Genomic DNA, 24,514 nt, shown 5'->3' on the forward strand with positions numbered 1-24,514 from the left:
CATACAAACATAAAGTCTGTGTTTCCCATACTCACAACTATAAACCTACTTTACCCCATGCCAGCAATGGATTAAGCTGGCTTGGGGGAGGAATTCTATGGATCTAGTAGTTTCTCTTGATGATAAGCTTTTAGGGGGCCTGTATCAATCTACCTTGGGCTTTTGACTTCCATTGTGTATGAAGTATGTGATCCAAGAGGCCGAGAGGACACAAGAAGATTGCTCCTATAGTTGGAATCTCCAAAGACACGTGTTTCTTTTATAGGCCAACATTTCTTCTTATGAGATGAGTTTTTTCAAAGATGGTGCATTCTTACCTGAGAAGATATTGTGAGAAGTGTTGCAGTGAAGAAATATGGCTTAAAATTATAAATTTTTTTCAAGTCTTTCCCTCTTGGAATCCTGCACTGCATTGCCAAATTCCAGATACTATTATGTAATATGAGACTAACACTATGAGCTAAATATCTGCAATCCAGACCAGTCCCTCCTTTTTCTGTGTCCCCATGGGAATCCTTAGCTACTGCAGTTAGGGGGCTGGTCACCTGCAACCCAGTGTGCCTATTGCTCTTGCCAGTGGGCGTGGATGCTTCCCAGGATTTTTCTCTTGGGCTTGCTCAGTTGATGGTGGTGTTTAGACAAGGCGGCATGTGCTGCCTGGGATCATGCAGGGGCCCTAGCTTGCCCTTCAAGTTAATGTTTAGGCTTCACCTGATGTTGGATCTCATGCACCAGTAACCTCTGGATGCTGTGTTCTGAAAGCCAGGTTGGCGACCTATGGCCACGGAAGCCTTCAGAGATAGGCCTCAAATAGAGGCTTGACTCTACTGCATGCAGTGTGACCTCAGCCCATTACTGAACCTCTCGGGTCAAGTGACACAGGGATACTGGCCTTGCATGTTGTGAAGGTTAACTGAAGTAGTGTATTCATGGGCCTGGGGATAGGTGTGGAGTCAATGTCCTGTCCTGGGTGGGCCTCCTACTGCAGACAATCACTTCTGTCGGCCCCAGTTATCATCTGCCCCAGGATAACTGCAAGCCCTTGCCACTCATCTGGTAGATTCCCCTCATTTGTTCTCACTTTCCCCACTACATTCATATATGCGTAAGGCAACCCAATCCCATAGGAAATGTGTCCTGAATCTGTTTTCTGAAATACTTATCTAGTGGTCATGAGACATAAGGCCCACTTCCCAAGGAACTTCTTACATTTCTCCTAGTCAACATAGACTCAGCTTCTGCTCTCTCAAGTCTATTCCAATTTTCCTCTTTTAACACTAATCTCAGATCCTGCTTCTCTTTATAAATCCATAATCTCTCCCCGTTTTTGGCCTTTCTGTCCATGGCCCAAGTTCCTTTCTTCCCACAGTGCTTACCCCTTGACCCTCATTCACCGATCCAACTTCCAATTCTTTCCTTATCATGCAGCTTTTGATCCTCATACCCACCAAAGAAAGAGCACAGTTAAGAGCATCTCCAAACTCCAAATACTTCTTTATTATTAAATGCTAATTTACAATATTTATTCAGTTTTTTTTAGTTACAGAACATACCAAGATTGAGACATTCCTATCTATCTATCTATCTATCTATCTATCTATCTATCTATCTATGACCTATCTATCTATTTATGATCTATCTATCTATCGAAAAACACCAGTTCCCCAAATGGCACCAGCACTCCCAGCATCTCCTACATCACATAGCCATAGTAGAGAGAAATGTCCATTTCTTTTTCCCTCTCAATGAAATGCTGCCTTGTCCCCAATTTGGCAGCATTCTCACGCTCTAGTTGAGCCTTCCTCTTCATGGCCTCTCGATCTGGACTCTGCTCCTTTGTGATGGGCGTTGACATGACTGGCCCCAGAACCTCAGATTTCCTCCATGGAATTGGTTGGAGGGCGAAATCCTGGAGTAGATAGTGGTTGTGAGGCTTGAGCGGGGTCCGGGGCTGGCTCACAGCCGAGTGAACAGGCTCCCGCTGGAAAGAAGCACAAGATGATGTTTTGTAGGGCCCAGGCCTAGAAGCAGGAGGCTGCGGGACACGAGGGCAGTCGCGGTTGGTCAAACGTGGTCCAGCTGAGTTGGACGATATTGGCTGAGCTGATTTGACAGGCCCTGTCAAAGATACAGGAGTTGGCAGGGATGCAGTGACTGCAGCAGGCTTGGCAGGGTTGGTCACAGCAGGCCGACGTGATGCCAGAGACTGTGGCCTGCGAGGAACAGGTCGAACTTGAGGCTTTTCCATGGTTGGAAAAACCAAGGGCACCAACTTGACCTTCCCGGGAGAAGGCAGTTGTCCTGGGATGGAGGTGGAGACCCTTTGTCAGCACTTCCATGTGGTCTTTGGGATTTGCCTCGAGTTTTCACAGGATCTTTGCCCTCACGGGGCATAACCAGCCATGGTTTGGTAGCTGGGCGTGGCTGGGGGCCTTCAGGGTTGCTTGAGTTTCCCAGGGCCCGCGAGGAAAACAGGTCAGCTTTCTCATCCCTCTTCTTGCCCAGTGCATGGAAAACCTGCACAGACTCCAGCATGTGCACACCGAGGCCGCTGCGAGGCTTTTTGATGGCCTCTTGTGGCAGCTCAGGATGACTTTTCTTCCTCTTCCTCTTGGGAATGGCTGGCTTCTCCTCGGCCTTGACTTTGTTCCCTGACTGCTTCCTCTCCTCAGCTCTCTTGGAGTAATTTTCTTGGTTTCTTTTGGTGTTTTCCTGCCCATGGTTCTTAGTATTGCTGGTCCTGCTGGCTGCAGCTTTCTGAGGTTTGCTGTTAGAATGCTTGGCCATGTTCGAAGGAGCCCTGCCACCAGCTGCAGCATTGCAAGGAACCACTTCTTCCACAAACACACAATCTGGGCTCTCGGGCTTGATCTTGGTCTGGGGAGCATCACCGATAGGCTCAGAGGCTTTATGTTTGATCTTGCTGCCTTGATCAGAGCGAGTCTTTCTGACACTTGACTTTTTCTGCACTTCATGCAACTTGAGGCCCCTGGTGTCTTTGGTTTTGATCACCTTGGGTCCTTGGGCCTGATCAAGGTCATCCAAGGAAGTTAAGACCTGTGGAAGGTGAATACCCTTCACCAGTGTGTCGATGTCTGCCAAACTGTCATTAGATTCAGTCCCATTTACAAGTGTCCCTTGGTCCTTAAGTCTCAGGCTATTCTTTCCCAAAGCAGGGTTGTCACAACCAGGCTGCTCCTCTTGGCCAAGGGAACCAATGCAGGCCAGCACCTGTGGAAGGTCAGGCACTTCTAAAGGGAGCAGTGGAGAAGCTTTGTTTTCTGTTGGGATCCGATACCCATTCCCGTGCTTGGACAGCTTGGTTTTAATATTCTCCACATTCTTATTCTCTTTCTGTTCCTGGCTTGGAGCTGGAGGCAGTGCCAGGAGGTTAATAGGATTCTGGACTATGGGTGCCATTGAAATGTCCCCACTCTGAGGTGGTGGATAACTCACAAGTACCTGGGTATGTCTGTTACTGCAGGCCTCGGGGAATTCTGGAGTAGGTGGTAAATAAAATATTTGGCCTGGAAGTTGCAATGCCAAGGAAGTCTCCATCCCCAGGGAAGTCTCCATCACTACAATGGAATCAAGGAGAAGTCGGTCAGTCCCTGATTTTCTTTGCATTTCACAGGGTTGTTATAACTCACATTAAAAAAAAAAGTGATTTTTTAAAAAATGTTTCCCATTCTCATAGGGAACCCTTGTAATTCTCTCTACTTTCCTGAGTGAATAAAAACACTTCACACCAAGGACTAAGACAGGGAATGGAGCTCTTCCTGATGAAGCCTATAAGCAAGGGGAGATAATAGCCTGTTTGCTTTGGACAAGATGTTGGAACACATGATCCTAAATCCAGGTGTCAACTAAGGAAGTGATGGAAAGTTAAATGGGCACTATCACAATAATGTACTGAAAGGCCTTAGAAGGAGACTCAAACAATAAATCAAGGGAGTTTATTGCAGTATTGTAGTACAGGAGGACTCATCAGGTAGGACAGTGGGAAGGGTGGTGTCCCTTGGTATGCTCTTGGAGTTCTCCTACATGTAGCATCCATGGCTGTTAGTTTCCCACCTTCCCACCTCTGTCAGGTGTCCTCATAAGGAGTCTGACAATGGAGGGCATTGACTGAGGGTGGTAGTGGTTACAGTCACAGGACTTACATTCTCCCTGTCTGAGGACTCACCACTTCCCAGCTGCAGATTGACCCCAGGTTTGAATGCTGACCTTATTCCCCTTCCTTGTTTCTGTTTGTACTCACCTTGAAAACCTGTCTTTGTGATGGGTTGAGGAGGCACGGAGTAGCAGATTCCAGAAGTGGAGGCTGGCGGTATCATGTTTGTGGACTGAGTCTCCTTTAGCACCATGACCATCCCTGGGTCAGGGGCAGAGGCCCTGCTCTCTGTGTAAGACACAGAGCCATAGGACTGCAGGTAGGGACCACCCTCTCCAGAGAGCAGAGGGTCCATTGTGCCTTGATTGTAGTAACACACATGATTTCCCACCTGGTAGGGATGTGACAGGCCCTGTCCCTGAATTGGTGCCCCCTGACCAAGGTTGACAGAAAGTGATGGATACTGAGGGGCCATATTATAGGCATCTGAGGTTTTATCACACTGGGACGCCAGAGACATAGAGGAGACAGTCGTGTCCTGGTCAATGACAGTCACAGTGAATTTTCTGAGTGATGATGACTTCTTTTCAGTTTCTCCTGTAAGAGCCCACTCAAAAACTTTAGGATTGGAAGCAGCTGGAATGGAGATTGGGCCCTGGCCAGGAACTCCAGACAACATGGTTGTGCTAGAATGTTGGTAAAAGTAGGCACCAGCCATGAGAGGTTGGAAAGTGGTGCCAGAGGCTGACGGCAGGAGCCACGGTGAACTGTTGGCTGGAGCAGAGACACTGTAGAAATTGCAGACACTTCCTGCATTGCTCTCCACAGGAAGAGAGCGTTGCAGGGAGGTTGAAATTCCAAGGAAAGGTGGATTTTTGGAATTGTCTGTAGGGAACAAGAGGGTGATGAAAAAAGTCAAAGAGATTGATAAGCAACATGTGTGAAAATCATCATTATTTTAAGATTGTTGCTTTCAGCCCTAGCTGTTTAGGTTCAGTGGATAGAGCATTGGCTTGGGAGTCTGGGTTCAATTCCAGTTAAGGGCGCAAACCCAGGTTGGGGCTCAATTCCCCAGTCAGGGGCCTGCAGAAGGCAGCCAATCAATGATTCTCTCTCATCGTTGATGTGTCCATCTCTCTCTCTCTCCCTCCCCCTTCCTCTCTGAAATCAGTAAAAAATATATATCATGTACTGGTGTGGTCCCTCAGCCTGCCTGTGCCCTCTCACAATCCGGGACCCCTGGGGGGATATGGGACTGCTGGTTTTGGCCTGAGGGATGTAGTATTGCGGGAAGCAGCAGGTGGACGGGGGAGGAGCCTGAGCCAGGGCCAGGCGCTGAGCAGCTCCAGCTTGGTAGTGGTAGCACTGCCACAGAGGTGGGAGAGGCTCCTTCTGCTGCAGCTGCTATCTCCAGTCATGAGCCCAGGTGTCTGGTGACCATCAGGGTGGTAGCTCCTGCGTTGAGCGTTTGTCCGTGGTGTCAATGTGTGTCATAGCTGCGGTTCAACTGGTCATTCAGTCATTTGGTCATTCAGTCGCTTAGGCTTTTATATAGAATATAAAATCTTGAGTAAAAATGTCCACAAGACCCAAGTGGTGTGCTTCATACATTGTTCTTTAGGCTAGAAGCAACCACTCCCTGACCTATCTCGCCCTTGAACCTGCGGTAGTATAGATTTGTATGCTCTTTCCTAGAATTAAAGCATTTTAGAACCAGGAGTCCTTTGAGAATCGCTGTTCTAACATTCTCATTTCATGAGTGAGGAAACTATGGCTCGGTTCTCTCCCTATGTTAGTTTTAGTACCTGCTTCCATAACCTAAGCATCCCGACTTCCTTGCCAGAGCTCTGCACATTACATTGCCAACATCTAGGAGTAATAGAACTTCTGATGCAGATGTTTGTATGTCCAGGAGAAGACAGTACATCTGTTGTCATGACAATCTTCAGCGTCTCATTTTGCCTGTGCCCTTCACATGCTCTTCCTATAATTCTCATAGAAGCTCAATGCAGTTGGTCAACTTAAAGGGTCTTTCTTACTGTCTTCATGCCTGATTTCTGATCCTACCTCAAAATGACTATCTGAGAGTGAGTTTCTCAAGAAGTGAGGCACGTAGCAAACATCAGACCCTAATAAATTTACTACGAAATGAAGTTTTGTTTCATACATGCCGTATCATAAAAGTAAATATTGCCTATTCTATTTTAGTGCATACTGTTAACCAGAAACAACCCACAATAGGTGATTTTGAGTAAGTTCTTAACGAGTACGTACTGACAGAGGAGATATATCAGTAAAAATGGCATAACATGCAGCACACTGCAATCACTGTTGATGTATATGTGCCTCCTATATATGCAGACCAATATTTCAGTAAATACTAGTTTAAACTGGAGAACAAAGTAAATGTAAAGGAATTCCATTATTGTATTCATAAATATTTCTCTGACTATTCCCCAGTAAGTAATAAATACTTAGTGTATTAGAAGTATATATTTCAATTAATATAACCTTGTAACAAAGAGAAAAGAACAGTTGAAATGTATGATGAAGGTTTTTATATTTATCTTAAAACCTAGGTTATCATCATCTTCAACATCCAGGAAAGGGGTTGTACCCAACGTCTTAAAACCATCATCAATAGGTTTCAATATGGAGAGCGAAAATGGCGGAGGCTTAGATGGACGTGTTTGTGCTTTGTCCCGGAGCAGATAGGGGCAAGCAGCTGAAATGGGTAACAATCAGCCCAATCAAGCTGGGGAGGTTCAGCTGAGATACAGTCTCCAGCCAGGAAAGACAGAGAACTCCTAAAAAATGCGGATGGTTAGAGATTGAGGCTGAAACCTCCCCCTGGGCGCCAGCGCAGCGGCGAGACCGCGCCCTCTTGGGTAGTGGTTACCGGCATCCAGAGATTGGCTACTAACCTAGCGGCTACTAACCCGGAGGCAACAACTCGCAAGCAGCACGACTGCAAGAGCCCAGAGGAGACCTGTACCCCTCCACGGAAAGGTTAGACTTACCCCAAAAGTGCGGTTTGCAGTTCAGGTTGGAGCGAGGAACGCGCGCACGGGCGCAGGGGGAAATCTGCGCTCTCCAAAATCCGCGCCCATAGAGGCCAGCGTGACTCGCAAGTGGGGAGGGCTCCCGCAGGGCTGCTGCCAGAAGGTAACACTATAAATGAGCCCATAGTTGGACTGGATGCAAAAGGGCTGCCTCAGAGTTTCCCTGATAGCCGGCTACTTGTTGCCAGGGGCTTGAGCGCGCGCAGACACTCCGAGCAGACACTCCGTGCAGTTCTGGAGGGTGGAACCCTGCGAGTTCGAACAGCCTCCCAGGCTCTTGTTTGCACACTTCCTCTTACTTCTGTGAGTTTGATTGTTGATCCCAGTACATGTGATTGCCCAGTTGGGGTCACTAGCAGAGCTTGTAGGGGAAGATTGTTTTGGGGGAGCCTGGGAAACAGAGCTGGGAGTGGCGCCTGGGGAAACAGCTCTGGGCGGAGCTGGTTCAGGTACAATAGAGAGCTCCTGGTCAGAGAGAACTTATAGCCTCAGAGGTCAATCCAGACACACTGCCACCCAGAGGCAGAGCCACGAACTGACTCTTCTGTAAATACAGATAAGGCAATAAGGGGATTTTACGGCCGGCCTTAAAATCAGGACTGTGGCTTACAACACGGAGGAACAGTGTATCAGAGGGAAATTCAACATTCTCCTGAATTCCGGGCATGCCAATAAGAAGAGTAGAAGATCTGAAGCACCTGCATTACTGCACATTTTTATTTTTATTTTTTTAAATTACTTTTTCTCCTTTTAACTAAGAAAACATTTTTTTCTTTTTTCTTTTTCTCCATCATCTGATTTTGCCCTTTCAGCTACTACATTTTTATTTTTAACTAGTATTATTACCGCTACCATTTTACCATTTTTTAAAGTGTCATTTTATTTTGTCTTTATTTTATTTTGGGACTAATGTTCTCCATTCTATTTTCATCGTTCCTTTAGCAACATTTTTCTCTACCTCAATTTGCCTCTGTGCTAAACAATCTTCCCCATTTTTTCCCTTTTGCTGTCCTGTTTCTCTTACCCTACTCCAGCTTTTGATTTTCCCTATTCTTTTTACCCCCTGTCAAAATTTAACCCTGCTTATATATCCTACGTCCAATCCCCTGTTCTAAATCCTTATACACCTTTCCCTTATCTTCCTTCACTATCCAATCTTTTTTCTTTTCTTTTTTTTTCTCTTCTTCTTTTCTCTCTCTATTGTTTTATTGTTGTTTGCTTGATTGACGAGTATATTGGGGTTGTTTTTTTTTAGGATTGTTTGTGAGGTTAGACTGCTTATTCTTTTTATTTTCCTGCCCTTCCCTCTCCCCACCCCCCCCGGTTATTTCTGTGCTTCTGTTTCCCCTTGCGTCGCTTGATATTATTGGTTGTTTGTAGTTTGTATTCATCTCCAGGAATCTGTTGCTGTAATTTGTTGGTATTAGTGGCGGACCTATAGGAGTTTTCTCCTCATATAAATAGTCTCTTCCCCTTTCATACTTCATTCTCTTTTCTCTCTTACTTTTTTTTCTTTTCCTCCTCTTTTTCCCCTCCCTTTTTCCAATTTCATTTTTGCACTCCTTTTTTTCTTTCTTTCTTTTTTCTCTTCTACCTTTTTCTCTTCTTTCCCCCTTATCTCCCAACTCTCTTAGCTCAGGTGGCTACCTTTATTTGGGGTTAGTAATATCGTAAATACAATAGTGTTCAGTGCCTGGTACGTTGTGCCTTGTTGTGTTGTATTTTGTGCCTTTAAATCAACACAGCAGATTCAAGCAACAGCGGCCTCCTGATCACCACACGCTCTGCCTGGGGAACAGTTGCTGTGTGTGAAGCCTCCCTCCACCAGCCAGAAGAGCCACCACAACTGTGAACAGCACCCACCAGAGGCTCTGCTATCAACAGAGGAGCCGCTGCTACCACAACTGCCCAAGGAGCAACCACAGCCCGAGGAGCCACTGCCACCCAGGGAGCAGCCACTGCCACCCAGGGTCCAGCCACTGAACGACTCAACAACTAGTCATGTCAGGGAGATCAAACATGGGTAGACAAAGAAACCCCCAAAGGAAAGAAAAGGAGGACTCGCCAGAAAAGCAGCTAAGTGAGACAGAGATATGCAACATGACGGAAAAAGAATTCAGAATAAGGTTCCTAGAGTACATGCACCGGATGTTCAAGAAGCAAGAAGAAACAGATGAAAAACTCAACTACTTATGCAAGAAGCTAGAAGAAACAGATGAAAAAATCAACAACTTAAGTAAGTCCCAAGAAGAAATGAAGAGCGACATAGCTGCAATAAAAAACACCATTGAAAGTATCAACAGTAGACTGGGAGAAGCGGAGGACCGAATTAGTGAATTAGAAGACAAGGAAGCAAAACACACTCAAACTGTACTGCAAATGGAGAAAAAAATTAAAAGACAGGAGGAGAGCCTAAGGGAACTTTGGGACAACATGAAACAAAACAACATACGAATAATAGGGGTGCCAGAACAACAGAAAGATGAACATGGATTAGAAAACCTATTCGAAGAAATAATATCAGAAAACTTCCCTGAGGTGGGGAAGAAAAAAGTCAAACAAGCCCAGAGAGTCCCAAACAAGGTGAACCCGAAAAGACCCACACCAAGACACATCATAATTACCATGGCAAATGTTCAGGATAAAGAGAGAATCTTACAGGCTGCAAGAGAGAGACGGAAAGTAACATACAAGGGATCTCCCATTAGATTATCAAATGATTTCTCAACAGAAACACATCAGGCCAGAAAAGAATGGACGGAAATCTACAAAGTGATGCAAAGCAAAGGACTGAATCCAAGAATACTCTATCCAGCAAGGCTATCATTCAAAATTGAAGGGGAAATAAGAAGCTTCACAGACAAAAAAGGGCTAAGGGAGTTTATCACCACCAAGCCAGCCATGCAAGAAATGCTAAAGGGACTGGTGTAAAAAGAAGAAATATCAAGCTCAGAAAGAAAACAGCCACACACACACACAAAAAAAGAAATGGCTACAAACAAGTACCTTTCAATAATAACTTTAAATGTAAATGGACTAAATGCTCCAACCAAAAGACATCGAGTGGCTGAATGGATAAAAAAACATGACCCATACATCTGCTGTCTACAAGAGACCCACCTCATTAGAAGGGACTCACACAGACTGAAAGTGAAGGGATGGAAAAATATCTTTCAGGCAAATGGAAATGAAAAGAAAGCTGGGGTAGCAATACTTATATCTGACAAAATACATCTCAAAGTGAAGGCCATAACCAGAGATAAGGAAGGCCACTTCATAATACTAAAGGGATCAATACAACAAGAAGATATAACCCTGGTAAACATATATGCACCCAATGCAGGAGCACCCACATACATAAGAAAACTTCTGGAAGATATCAGGGGAGAGATTGACAATAATACAATCATAGTAGGGGACTTTAATACACCACTGACATCACTGGATAAATCCGCTAGACAAAAACTCAGCAAAGAAACAGCAATCCTAAATGACTCACTAGATCAGATGGACTTAATTGACATCTTCAGAACACTTCACCCCACAGCTGCGGAATATACATTCCTCTCAGGTGCTCATGGGACATATTCAAAAATAGACCACATATTGGGTCACAAGCAAAGTCTCCACAAATTCAAGAAGATTGAAATCATAAAAAGCTTCTTCGCAGACCACGATGGCATAATGTTAGAAATAAACTACAATAAAAACAACCCAAAATACTCAAACACTTCGAAGCTGAATAGCATGTTATTAAATATTGATTGGGTAACCGATGACATCAAAGAAGAAATTAAAAACATCCTGGACACTAATGACAATGAAAACACAACAATCCAAAACCTCTGGGACACAATGAAAGCAGTCCTGAGAGGGAAGTTTATAGCTCTACAGGCCTATCTCAAAAAACAAGAAAAAATGGTAGTCAATCATCTAACTCTACAACTCAAAGAATTAGAAAGAGAGCAACAAGAAAACCCCAGAGTGAGCAGAAGGAAGGAGATAATAAAGATTAGAGCAGAAATCAATGAAATAGAGACCAAAAAAACAATACAGAAAATCAATGAAACCAAGAGCTGGTTCTTTGAAAGGATAAACAAGATTGACAAACCCCTAGCCAGGCTCACCAAGAAGCAAAGAGAGAGGTCCCAAATAAACCAAATCAGAAATGATAGAGGCGAAATAACAACAGACCCCACAGAAATACAAATGATTGTTAAACAATACTACGGGCAACTCTACTCCAACAAACTAGACAACCTGGAGGAAATGGACAAATTCCTAGAAAAATACAACATTCCAAAACTCAATCAGGAAGAATCTAAAAACCTCAATAGGCCAATAACTATGGAAGAAATTGAAGCAGTCATCAGAAAGCTTCCAGCAAACAAAAGCCCAGGGCCAGACGGCTTCACAGGGGAGTTCTACCAAACATTCAAGGAAGAACTAAAACCTACCCTCCTCAGACTACTACAAAAAATTCAAGAGGAAGGAACACTTCCAAGCTCATTCTATGAAGCCAGCATCACCCTAATACCAAAACCAGGTAAAGACATCACAATGAAAGAGAATTACAGGCCAATATCCCTCATGAACATAGGTGCCAAAATCCTCAACAAAATCTTAGCAAATCGGATCCAGCAGTACATCAGAAGGATCATACACCATGACTAAGTAGGATTTATCCCAGAGATGCAAGGATGGTACAACATCCGTAAATCAATAAATGTGATACATCACATAAACAAATTGAAAGAAAAAAACCACATGGTCATATCAATTGATGCAGAAAAAGCATTCGACAAAATCCATCACCCATTTTTGATAAAAACTCTCAGAAAGGTGGGAATAGAAGGATCATACCTCAACATAATAAAAGCCATATATGACAGGCCCACAGCCAACATCATACTCAATGGTCAAAAACTAACACCATTTCCCCTAAGAACAGGAACAAGACAGGGATGCCCACTCTCACCGCTCCTGTTCAACATAGTACTGGAAGTATTGGCCATTGCAATTAGGCAAGAAGAAGAAATAAAAGGCACCCAAATTGGAAAAGAGGAAGTAAAACTGTCCTTATTTGCAGATGACATGATATTATACATACAAAACCCTAGAGACTCCATCAAAAAGCTACTAGACTTAATACATGAATTTGGCAATGTAGCAGGATACAAAATTAACCCCAAGAAATCTGAGGCATTTCTATACACCAATAGTGAACTTTCAGAAAGAGAGATTAGAAAAACAATCCCATTTACCATCGCACCAAAAAAATTAAGATACCTAGGAATAAACTTAACTAAAGAGGTTAAAGACCTCTACTCAGAAAACTACAGGACGTTGAAAAAAGAGATAGAGGAAGACATAAACAGATGGAAGAACATACCATGTTCTTGGATTGGTAGAATCAACATCATTAAAATGTCCATACTACCCAAAGCAATCTATAAATTCAACGAACTTCCCATTAAAATACCAATGGCCTTCTTCAAAGATCTAGAACGAACTCTCCAAAAATTCATCTGGAATAAAAAAAGACCCCGAATAGCTGCGGCGATCCTGAGAAAGAACAAAGTAGGTGGGATCTCAATGCCAGATATCAAGCTGTATTACAAAGCCACTGTTCTCAAAACTGCCTGGTACTGGCACAAGAACAGACATATAGATCAGTGGAATAGAATAGAGAGTCCAGAAATTAGCCCGAACCAATATGCTCAATTAATTTTTGACAAAGGAGGCATGAACATACAATGGAGCCAAGATAGTCTCTTCAATAAATGGTGTTGGGAAAATTGAACAGATATATGCAAGAAAATGAAACTAGACCACCAACTTACACCATACACAAGAATAAACTCAAAATGGATAAAGGACTTAAACGTACGACAGGAAACCATAAAAATTCTAGAAGAATACAAAGGCAACAAAATCTCAGACATATGCCAAAACAATTTCTTCACTGATACAGCTCCTAGGGCAGTTGAAACTAACGAGAAACTGAACAAATGGGACTACATCAAAATAAAAAGCTTCTGCACAGCAAAAGAAACCATCAACAAAACAACAAGAAAACCCACCTCGTGGGAAAACATATTTGCCAACGTCATATCTGATAAGGGCTTAATCTCCAAAATTTATAGGGAACTCATACAACTTAACAAAAAGAAGATAAACAATCCAATCAAAAAATGGGCAAAGGATCTAAATAGACACCTTTCAAAAGAGGACATTCAGAAAGCCAAGAGACATATGAAAACATGCTCAAAGTCACTAATCATCCGAGAGATGCAAATCAAAACAACAATGAGGTACCATCTCACACCTGTCAGAATGGCCATCATCAACAAATCAACAAACGACAAGTGCTGGAGAGGATGTGGAGAAAAAGGAACACTTGTGCACTGCTGGTGGGAATGCAGACTGGTGCAGCCACTATGGAAGGCAGTATGGAGGTTCCTCAAAAAATTGGAAATGGAACTCCCATTTGACCCTGTGATCCCACTTCTAGGAATATATCCCAAGAAACCAGAAACACCAATCAGAAAGGATATATGTACCCCGATGTTCATAGCAGCACAATTCACCATAGCTAAGATCTGGAAACAGCCTAAGTGCCCATCAGTAGATGAATGGATTAGAAAACTGTGGTACATCTACACGATGGAATACTATGCTGCTGTTAAAACAGAAGACTCCTACCATTTGCAACAGCATGGATGGAGCTGGAGAGCATTATGCTAAGTGAAACAAGCCAGTCAATGAAGGAAAAATACCACATGATCTCACTCTTTCATGGATAATTAAGACCATTACAAACTTTTGAACAATAATAAATACAGTGGCAGAGCCGCCTCAAACTGATTGTCGGACTGCAGTGGGAAGGCCAGGGAGGGTTGGGGGACAGGAGGGAGGGGAGTAAGAGATCAACCCAAGGACTTGTATGCACCCATATAACCATAACTAATGGACATAAGACACTGGGGGGTAAGGGAGGGCAGGGGCTTGTCAAGGGCGGGGGGGGGGGGGGAAAGGGCACTTATGTAATACCCTTTGTAATACTTTAAGCGAAAAAAAAAATAGGTTTCAATAAAAAAAACATTAATGAAGGAATCCTCAAGAGAATCTAAAAAAATCACTTTTGAGAACTGTGAAATTAGAGATGCGGGACTTGATGCTATCTTTTTTTCTTTAAGTAGCTATGACCTGAAATGAAGCAATGGCTGTGTATCAGTGTGCTCTCTTCGTTAGGAAGAATATAACTTTGAAGATGAAGAACATCATTGGCTTCGAACATACTAATCACACAAAGCGTGTATTCTTTCTGATTCCATTAGGACATATCTTTCTTTTAAAGTCTTAATTTTTTTTTTTACTAGACAAAACATTGTCATCGTTTAAAAATCAGAATGAATTGAAACACTGAAAATTCTGTTATTTCCAATGCCCGAAATCAATGGTCGGTAAACTCATTAGTCAGCAGATCCAAATATCAACAGTACCACGATTGAAATTTCTTTTGAGAGCCAAATTTTTTAAATTGAAACTGTAAAGGTAGGTACATTGTTATTAACTTAATTAGGGTACTCCTAAGGCTTAAGAAGAGCCACACTCAAGGGGCCAAAGAGCCACATGTGGCTCGCAAGCAGCAGTTTGCCGACCACGGCCCTAGATAATCACCTTTCTTAGTTTTTTGTATATAAGAAACATCATTCCTGAAATGCATTTTTAAATGTTTATATTGCAAACTGTCACATGCCATCTGTGTTCAGAGAGGCAATAAAAAAACGGGCAACTGAACAGGATTGTTTTGATATACTGCTGTGGATAGTGGGACCCTAATCCAGCCTTACTTTCTTTCCTATTCTATCAATGTAAGCATTTGCTGAGAGCCACATTACTTTGCCCTAGTCCGAAGTGATTTCAGCCTATGCTCTTTCTGCTTTCATTTATATTCTTTGGTTCCCTCCAATATTCCATTCCAAACTGCTCTTTTTGTTCTCATGAGCTCTTTCATGTTCTCCTTGTTCATTTTTATACTTCCCCCTCCTTCCTGCTTGTGTTTTTCCCTCCCTCTTGGTTGCTGTTGGCCTGTGCTGATGAAAGCAGTTCTAACTTTTTACATTGAAATACTTGCCTTCCTATAGCCCAGTACTGCCCATCCTCTTTCCCTATTTTCTCTGTTATCCTACTTTGGATAGAAAACTCCAAACCACATGAATATTACTTTTGGAACAGCACTCAATTTAAAATACTAAAGTTGAAACCTTGGTGGTTGGAGACCATTACACACGACACATCATATATATCTATATCAATATCTATATCTATATCTATATCTATATCTATATCTATATCTATATCTATATCTTTATGTAGGTATTTCTAGTTTTCTACATGACTTAGTTTTTCTTTCCTTTGCTGTTGAAACACTCTCAAGAAGTCTTGATTTCATTGTCAACTGGAGTGTTCTTTAAAACTCCATATTAGAAAAGGAAGGGATTTGAGTCCACAACCATCTAACATCCGAATGTAGCAGATGAGGGAAAAACATATTTTGTGAGAGATCCAATGACTTGTCCAAAGTCACATTGCTAGTAGATGTCAAAATCTAAACTGAAATTAGGTCTGCAGACTTCTAGATCATATTTCCCCAAATTACTCTATGCTCTTTTGACACTATTGCTAAATTGAGGTAGAAATAACAATCCAATGAACAACTTCAAAAAGGTTCTTTCCTTACCTGACATGGTCAGAGAAGAAGAGCAGATAACAACTGTAGATGCAAGGAATGACGATTTCTCAGTGGCTGAAGCCAAAGAGCACATGTGTCCAGTACGAAAGTCACTGGTCATACTGGCCACTGGTCACTGGTCACCAGGTACTGGTCACTGGTCAGTTGCGATGATCCAAATTTGTTTACAGACAACTCCATGGGCACCCCAAGATTCTACCAGGTGGTGGTAGGTTTGGTGGGAGAATGATGTCACAAAGCAGGCAGTTTAAAGGGATGAGAGAGCCAATCGGGAGGTCAGGTTCCCAAGAAGTCAGGATTGGATAGCGGGAGCTATAGGGGAGCTAAACCAACACCTAAATGGCTGAGCTCTCAGGGCACATGGGCTAGATGACAATACAGCTGTGATAGTCTCACTTTCCCCGGGCTCTTATGTTAGGGAAGTAATCTCAGTTTGTTACAGACATTCATGAATATAATTAACTGCTAGTTACTTATATTCTCCATATTGTATTGTATAACATGTTTATCATTATATATTTTGCTAATATCCTTAGAGAGAATGGAAAGGGGCATCTAGGTTGCACACTTACAGTTGTTCTGAAATCATACCAGTCCATGTCATTAGTGAATTTACTGTGGCTTTTGAGGAGAAAAGGAAGGGATTAAGGAGCTCTATCTGTCAGTTGGTTGAACAGTAAAAGGAAGTTTCTTGAGTGTATTTTGTGCAGAATGATGTGGTCCAAGGCTCTTCCCTTGTAGTTTCTTCTCCTTGAATCCTACGTTCTCTGGGTTGGACTGGGCCAGGCTAGGTTGACTTGCATCTCCTACCACTCCCATTTTTTCTCCTTCTTCATTGTAGGCATTGATTGTAGACAAGCTTTGATCTTGCATTCTGACACTCATGAATGTTACTTCCTGTCCACTTCCAGCAGCAGGGTCTTCTTTGTAGTGTCTGATGCTTCCTGCAATGAACTCTGTCCATTTCAAGCAATGACCAAAGAGCTAGGAGTCAGCTGACTGCAAACCTTTCCTCTTCCAGCCTTTGGTTGCACTTCTTCTGCCCATAATTTGCTCCCTCAGGTTCCTTGGGCCATGTAGGCATCCTGCCATCCTGCCCTATCATATGTGAGAGGCCTTCACAATATGTTCCCTTTTCCTTCTCTCATAAAGTGTATCCAGTGTGGCAGTTACTGCAGTCTCCTCCCCCTTTGCAAACAGCCGCTGTAGAACTTTGGGCCTCTAGGATTCTCTGTCTGCCATGCTTGGGTGAAAAGCCAGGCAAAAGTGATGAGGAGACTAGTTAGAGAAAGACAAGGACATTCTTGGAGACTAGGGAACAGGCAAAGTGTAATTGTACAGGACAGAAGACATTCATGTGGATATTTTAGGTTCTGTGAAAAATACGTTGACACATTTTGGTCTCATTTTGTATTAAGAGAATAGACCATTTACATGTATACACAACTTATCTAGTGCAGCAGATGCAAGGAATTTTGCTCACTACAGATTATAATCTTAGATACATTTTCATTTTCTTTCTTGTCATATTAGCTCAATTATATAAATCATTGGTGTGTTTGCAGAACAGAGATGGTCTTTGTGCTGTGTGTCAATGCTCTGGTTTTGTTCATTTGTTTTCTTCCTAGTCGTACTTTTTATTTATTTATTCATATGTATTATTGTATTAGAGATGTCCCCTTTATTTTCTATTTTGTTCCCCCCCCCCATTGAACCCCTCCACCCACCCCACCCCTGCCATCCCCCCTTCTACCTTCACCACTCCATTTTCTGGGTCCATGGGCTATGCAAACATGCATACAAGTCCCCAGTTCATCACACCCACACCCACACCCACACCTTCCCTCTGAAATTTGTCAATCTGTTCCATGCTTCTATATCTTTAAGTGTACTTTGCTCATCAGTTCATTTTGTTCATTAGATTCCACATATGAGTGAGATTATGTAATACTTGTCTTTCTCTGGCTTATTTCGCTTAGCATAATACTCTCCAGGTCTGTCCATACTTTGCAAATGGTAAGAGTTCTTTCTTTTTTGACAGCCGCATACTATTTCATTGTGTAAATGTACCGCTGCTGTTTTATCCACTCATCTGCTCATGGGGACTTGGGCTGTTTTCCTAATCTTAGCTACTTTAATTTGTGCTGCTTTGAACATAGGGGCGCATATATTCTTTCTGACTGGTGTTTCTGGTTTCGTAGGATATATATATTCCTAGAAGTGGGATCACTAGGTCAAATGAAAGTTCTATCTTTTTATTTTTTGAGGAAACTCTTTAGAGTTTTTCAGAGTGGCTGTACCAGTCTGCATTCCCAGCAGCACCCTAGTCTTATTTTCAAAGATTCCACCATGGTAAGACATATTGCATACTTTTCCCTTGACGAGTTTATCTTGAAGCATCATGAACTAGCTTGACCTGATGGATTTTGTGGAGAAACTTAGAAAGGGGTCTGTGAAAAGGACGTTGTGGTGAGGTGTGCTGTGCACACAAGCTTAAGGAACAAATGTGTACAGTCAGCCCAATGTGGCCTGGGGGCCTCTGTTGTTCTTCACCTGGTTAGTGCTTTTCTCACTAACCCTCTTGATACTGTGAGAAGACAGTGCTGAGTTGCTAACCCAGTCTTCTACAGGGTGGGGCAATAGTAGGTTTACAGTTGTGTGTGTGGAAAATAGTACAATAATGTATAAATAACCATGCAAACATAAAGTCTGTGTTTCCCATACTCACAACTGTACACCTACTTTACCCCATGCTATCAATGGATTAAGCTGGCTTGGGGGAGGAAGTCTATGGATCTAGTAGTTTCTTTTGATGGTAAGCTTTTAGGGTGCCTGTATCAATCTACCTTGGGCTTTTGACTTCCATTGTGTATGAAGTATGTGATCCAAGAGGCCGAGAGGCCACAAGAAGATCGCTGCTATAGTTGGAATCTCCAAAGACACGTGTTTCATTTATAGGCCAACATTTCCTCTTATGAGATGAGTTTTTTTCAAAGATGGTGCATTCTTACCTGAGAAGAAATTGTGAGAAGTGTTGCAGTGTAGAGATATGGCTTAAAATGATAAATTTTTTCAAGTCTTTCCCTCTTGGAATCCTGCATTGCATTGCCAAATTCCCGATACTATTATGTAATATGAGACTAACACTATGAGCTAAATATCTGCAATCCAGACCAGTCTCTCCTTTTTCTGTGTCCCCATGGGAATCCTTAGCTACTGCAGTTAGGGGGCTCGTCACCTGCGACCCAGTGTGCCTATTGCTCTTGCCAGTGGGCGTGGATGCTTCCCAGGATTTTTCTCTTGGGCTTTGCTCAGTTGATGGTGGTGTTTAGACAAGGCGGCACGTGCAGCCTGGGATCATGCAGGGGCCCTAGCTTGTCCTTCAAGTTAATGTTTATGCTTCACCTGATGTTGGATCTCATGCACCAGGAACCTCTGGATGCTGTGTTCTGAAAGCCAGGTTGGCGACCTATGGCCACGGAAGCCTTCAGAGATAGGCCTCAAATAGAGGCTTGACTCTACTGCATGCAGTGTGACCTCAGCCCATTACTGAACCTCTCAGTCAAGTGACACAGGTACACTGGCCTTGCATGTTGTGAAGGTTAACTGAAGTAGTGTATTCATGGGCCTGGGGATAGGTGTGGAGTCAATGATCATTTATTTCCCACGTCCTGTCCTGGGTGGGCCTCCTTCTGCAGACAATCACTTCTGTAGGCCCCTGTTATCATCTGCCCCAGGATAACTGTAAGCCCTTGCCACTCATCTGGTAGATTCCCCTAATTTGTTCTCACTTTCCCCAACTACATTCATATATGCGTAAGGCAACCCAATCCCATAGGAAATGTGTCCTGAATCTGTTTTCTGAAATACTTATCTAGTGCTCATGAGACATCAGGCCCACTTCCCAAGAAACTTTTTACATTTCTCCTAGTCAACATAGACTCAGCTTCTGCCCTCTCAAGTCTATTCAAATTTTCCTCTTTTAACACTAATCTCAGATCCTGCTTCTCACTTCTGCCATACACCCAGCTCCTGCTTCTCTTTATAAATCCATAACCTCTCCCCGTTTTTGGCCTTTCTGGCCATGGCCCAAGTTCCTTTCTTCCCACAGTGCTTACCCCTTGACCCTCATTCACCAATCCAACTTCCAGTTCTTTCCTTATCATGCAGCTTTTGATCCTCATACCCACCAAAGAAAGAGCACAGTTAACAGCATCTCAAAACTCAAAATACTTCTTTATTATTAAATGCTAATTTACAATATTTATTCAGTTTTTTTAAGTTACAGAATATACCAAGATTGAGACATTCCTATCTATCTATCTAACTATCTATCTATCTATCTATCTATCTACCTATCTATGATCTATCTATTTATGATCTATCTATCTATTGAAAAACAGCAGGTATCCAAATGGCACCAGCACTCCCAGCATCTCCTACATCACATAGCCATAGTACAGAGAGATGTCCACTTCTTTTTCCCTGTCAATGAAATGCTGCCTTGTTCCCAATTTGGCAGCATTCTCACGCTCTAGTTGAGCCTTCCTCTTCATGGCCTCTCGATCTGCCCTCTGCTCCTTTGTAATGGGTGTTGACATTACTGGCCCCAGAACCTCCGATTTCCTCCATGGAATTGGTTGGAGGGCGAAATCCTGGAGTAGATAGTGGTTGTGAGGCTTGAGCGGGGTCCGGGGCTGGCTCACAGCCGAGTGAACAGGCTCCCGCTGGAAAGAAGCACAAGATGATGTTTTGTAGGGCCCAGGCCTAGAAGCATCAGGCTGAGGGACACTAGGGCAGTCGCGGTTGGTCAAACCTGGTCCAGCTGAGTTGGACGATATTGGCTGAGCTGCTTTGATAGGCCCTGTCAAAGATACAGGAGTTGGCAGGGATGCGTTGACTGCAGCAGGCTTGGCAGGGTTGGTCACAGCAGGCCGACGTGATGCCAGAGACTGTGGCCTGCGAGGAACAGGTTGAACTTGAGGCTTGTCCATGGTTGGAAAAACCAATGGCACCAACTTGACCTTCCCGGGAGAAGGCAGCTTGTCCTGGGATGGAGGTGGAGACCCTTTGTCAGCACTTCCATGTGGTTTTGGTGGTTGGACTTGAGTTTTCACAGGACCTTTGGCCTCACGGGGCATAACCAGCCATGGTTTGGTAGCTGGGCGTGGCTGGGGGCCTTTAGGGTTGCTTGAGTTTCCCAGGGTCCGCGAGGAAAACAGGTCAGCTTTCTCATCCCTCTTCTTGCCCAGTGCATGGAAAACCTGCACAGACTCCAGCATGTGCACACCGAGGCCGCTGCGAGGCTTTTTGATGGCCTCTTGTGGCAGCTCAGGATGACTTTTCTTCCTCTTCATCTTGGGAATGGCTGGCTTCTCCTCTGCCTTGACTTTGTTCCCTGACTGCTTCCTCTCCTCAGCTCTCTTGGAGTAATTTTCTTGGTTTCTTTTGGTGTTTTCCTGCCCATGGCTCTTAGTATTGCTGGTCCTGCTGGCTGCAGCTTTCTGAGGTTTGCTGTTAGAATGCTTGGCCATGTTCGAAGGAGCCCTGCCACCAGCTGCAGCATTGCAAGGAACCACTTCTTCCACAAACACACAATCTGGGCTCTCGGGCTTGATCTTGGTCTGGGGAGCATCACCGATAGGCTCAGAGGCTTTATGTTTGATCTTGCTGCCTTGATCAGAGCGAGTCTTTCTGACACTTGACTTTTTCTGCACTTCATGCAACTTGAGGCCCCTGGTGTCTTTGGTTTTGATCACCTTGGGTCCTTGGGCCTGATCAAGGTCATCCAAGGAAGTTAAGACCTGTGGAAGGTGAATACCCTTCACCAGTGTGTCGATGTCTGCCAAACTGTCATTAGATTCAGTCCCATTTTCAAGTGTCCCTTGGTCCTTAAGACTCAGGCTATTCTTTCCCAAACCAGACTTGTCACAACCAGGCTGCTCCTCTTGGCCAAGGGGACCAATGCAGGCCAGCACCTGTGGAATGTCAGGCACTTCTAAAGGGAGCAGTGGAGAAGCTTCGTTTTCTGTTGGGATCCGGTACCCATTCCCGTGCTTGGACAGCTTGGTTTTAATATTCTCCACATTCTTATTCTCTTTCTGTTCCTGGCTTGGAGCTGGAGACAGTGCCAGGAGGTTAATAGGATTCTGGACTATGGGTGCCATTGAAATGTCCCCACTCTGAGGTGGTGGATAACTCTCAAGTACCTGGCTATGTCTGTTACTGCAGGCCTCGGGGAATTCTGGAGTAGGTGGTAAATAAAATATTTGGCCTGGAAGTTGCAATGCCAAGGAAGTCTCCATTCCCAGGGAAGTCTCCATCACTACAATGGAATCAAGGGGAAGTCGGTCAGTCCCTGGATTTTCTTTGCATTTCACAGGGTTGTTATAAGTCACATAAAAAAAAAAGTGATTTTTTAAAAAATGTTTCCCATTCTCATAGGGAACCCTTGTAATTCTCTCTACTTTCCTGAGTGAATAAAAACACTTCACACCAAGGACTAAGACAGGGAATGGAGCTCTTCCTGATGAAGCCTATAAGCAAGGGGAGATAATAGCCTGTTTGCTTTGGACAAGATGTTGGAACACATGATCCTAAATCCAGGTGTCAACTAAGGAAGTGATGGAAAGTTAAATGGGCACTATCACAATAATGTCCTGAAAGGCCTTAGAAGGAGACTCAAACAATAAATCAAGGGAGTTTATTGCAGTATTGTAGTACAGGAGGACTCATCAGGTAGGACAGTGGAAAGTGTGGTGTCCCTTGGTATGCTCTTGGAGTTCTCCTACATGTAGCATCCATGGCTGTTAGTTTCCCACCTTCCCACCTCTGTCAGGTGTCCTCATAAGGAGTCTGACAATGGAGGGCATTGACTGAGGGTGGTAGTGGTTACAGTCACAGGACTTACATTCTCCCTGTCTGAGGACTCACCACTTCCCAGCTGCAGATTGACCCCAGTTTTGAATGCTGACCTTATTCCCCTTCCTTGTTTCTGTTTGTACTCACCTTGAAAACCTGTCTTTGTGATGGGTTGAGGAGGCACAGAGTAGCAGATTCCAGTAGTGGGGGCTGGCGGTATCATGTTTGTGGACTGAGTCTCCTTTAGCACCATGACCATCCCTGGGTCAGGGGCAGAGGCCCTGCTCTCTGTGTAAGACACAGAGCCATAGGACTGCAGGCAGGGACCACCCTCTCCAGAGAGCAGAGGGCCCATTGTGCCTAGATTGTAGTAACACACATGATTTCCCACCTGGTAGGGATGTGACAGGCCCTGTCCCTGAATTGGTGCCCCCTGAACAAGATTGACAGAAAGTGATGGATACTGAGGGGCCATATTATAGTCATCGGAGGTTTTATCACACTGGGACGCCAGAGACATAGAGGAGACAGTTGTGTCCTGGTCAGTGACAGTCACAGTGAATTTTCTGAGTGATGATGACTTCTTTTCAGTGTCTCCTGTAAGAGCCCACTCAAAAACTTTAGGATTGGAAGCAGCTGGAATGGAGATTGGGCCCTGGCCAGGAACTCCAGACAACATGGTTGTGCTAGCATGTTGGTAAAAGTAGGCACCAGCCATGAGAGGTTGGAAAGTGGTGCCAGAGGCTGATGGCAGGAGCCATGGTGAACTGTTGGCTGAAGCAGAGACACTGTAGAAATTGCAGACACTTTCTGCATTGCTCTCCACAGGAAGAGAGCGTTGCAGGGAGGTTGAAATTCCAAGGAAAGGTGGATTTTTGGAATTGTATGTAGGGAACAAGAGGGTGATGAAAAAAGTCAGAGAGATTGATAAGCAATATGTGTGAAAATCATCATTATTTTAAGATTGTTGCTTTCAGCCCTAGCTGTTTAGGTTCAGTGGATAGAGCATGGGCTTGCGAGCCTGGGTTCAATTTCAGTCAAGGGCACAAACCCAGGCTGGGGGCTCAGTTCCCCAGTCAGGGGCCTGCAGAAGGCAGCCAATCAATGATTCTCTCTCATCGTTGATGTGTCCATCTCTCTCTCTCTCCCTCCCCCTTCCTCTCTGAAATCAATAAAAAATATATATCATGTACTGGTGTGGTCCCTCAGCCTGCCTGTGCCCTCTCACAATCCGGGACCCCTGGGGGGATATGGGACTGCTGGTTTTGGCCCGAGGGATGTAGTATTGCGGGAAGCAGCAGGTGGACGGGGGAGGAGCCTGAGCCAGGGCCAGGCGCTGAGCAGCTCCAGCTTGGTAGTGGTAGCACTGCCGCAGAGGTGGGAGAGGCTCCTTCCGCTGCAGCTGCCATCTCCAGTCATGAGCCCAGGTGTCTGGTGACCATCGGTCAGCTGAGCGGTGCTCCCACTCTGGGACCACACTGACCATCAGGGTGGTAGCTCCTGCGTTGAGCGTTTGTCCCTGGTGTCAATGTGTGTCATAGCTGCGGTTCAACTGGTCATTCAGTCATTTGGTCATTCAGTCGCTTAGGCTTTTATATATAATATAAAATCTTGAGTAAAAATGTCCACAAGACCCAAGTGGTGTGCTTCATACATTGTTCTCTAGGCTAGAAGCAACCGCTCCCTGACCTATCTCGCCCTTGAACCTGCACTAGTATT

General features: G+C 44.1%; 1 protein-coding gene and 1 pseudogene across 1 annotated transcript; both read right to left on the reverse strand.

Moving 5' to 3' along the window:
* Nucleotides 1–1,693: 1,693 nt before the first annotated feature.
* On the reverse strand, nucleotides 1,694–15,929 carry LOC139012953 (uncharacterized protein C2orf78-like; annotated as a pseudogene).
* A 4,444-nt stretch (nucleotides 15,930–20,373) lies between these two features.
* LOC139012954 (uncharacterized protein C2orf78-like) lies at nucleotides 20,374–24,281 on the reverse strand. The gene is made up of 3 exons (XM_070419141.1): nucleotides 24,024–24,281; nucleotides 22,943–23,615; nucleotides 20,374–22,259 (listed from the first exon to the last, which is right to left on the reverse strand). The coding sequence occupies exons 1-3, from the start codon at nucleotides 24,279–24,281 to the stop codon at nucleotides 20,374–20,376; spliced, it is 2,817 nt and encodes a 938-aa protein (XP_070275242.1).
* Between the last annotated feature and the right edge of the window lie 233 nt (nucleotides 24,282–24,514).

Source organism: Myotis yumanensis, unplaced genomic scaffold (genome assembly GCF_028538775.1).
Source record: "Myotis yumanensis isolate MYYU_CA2020_CCGP unplaced genomic scaffold, mMyoYum1.0.hap1 SCAF_6, whole genome shotgun sequence".
In the NCBI taxonomy this organism is placed as follows: Eukaryota; Metazoa; Chordata; class Mammalia; order Chiroptera; family Vespertilionidae; genus Myotis; species Myotis yumanensis.

Bases quoted from the DNA above. Each gene is read 5' to 3' on its own strand.
- LOC139012954 (XM_070419141.1), bottom strand. From the start codon at position 24,281: ATGGTCAGTGTGGTCCCAGAGTGGGAGCACCGCTCAGCTGACCGATGG. The intron at 23,616-24,023 runs GTGAGAGGGCAC...CTTCCTGTGGAG, and splicing joins CCCCCCAGGGGTCCCGGATT to AGCAATGCAGAAAGTGTCTG. The intron at 22,260-22,942 runs GTGAGTACAAAC...ATTCCATTGTAG, and splicing joins CACAAAGACAGGTTTTCAAG to TGATGGAGACTTCCCTGGGA.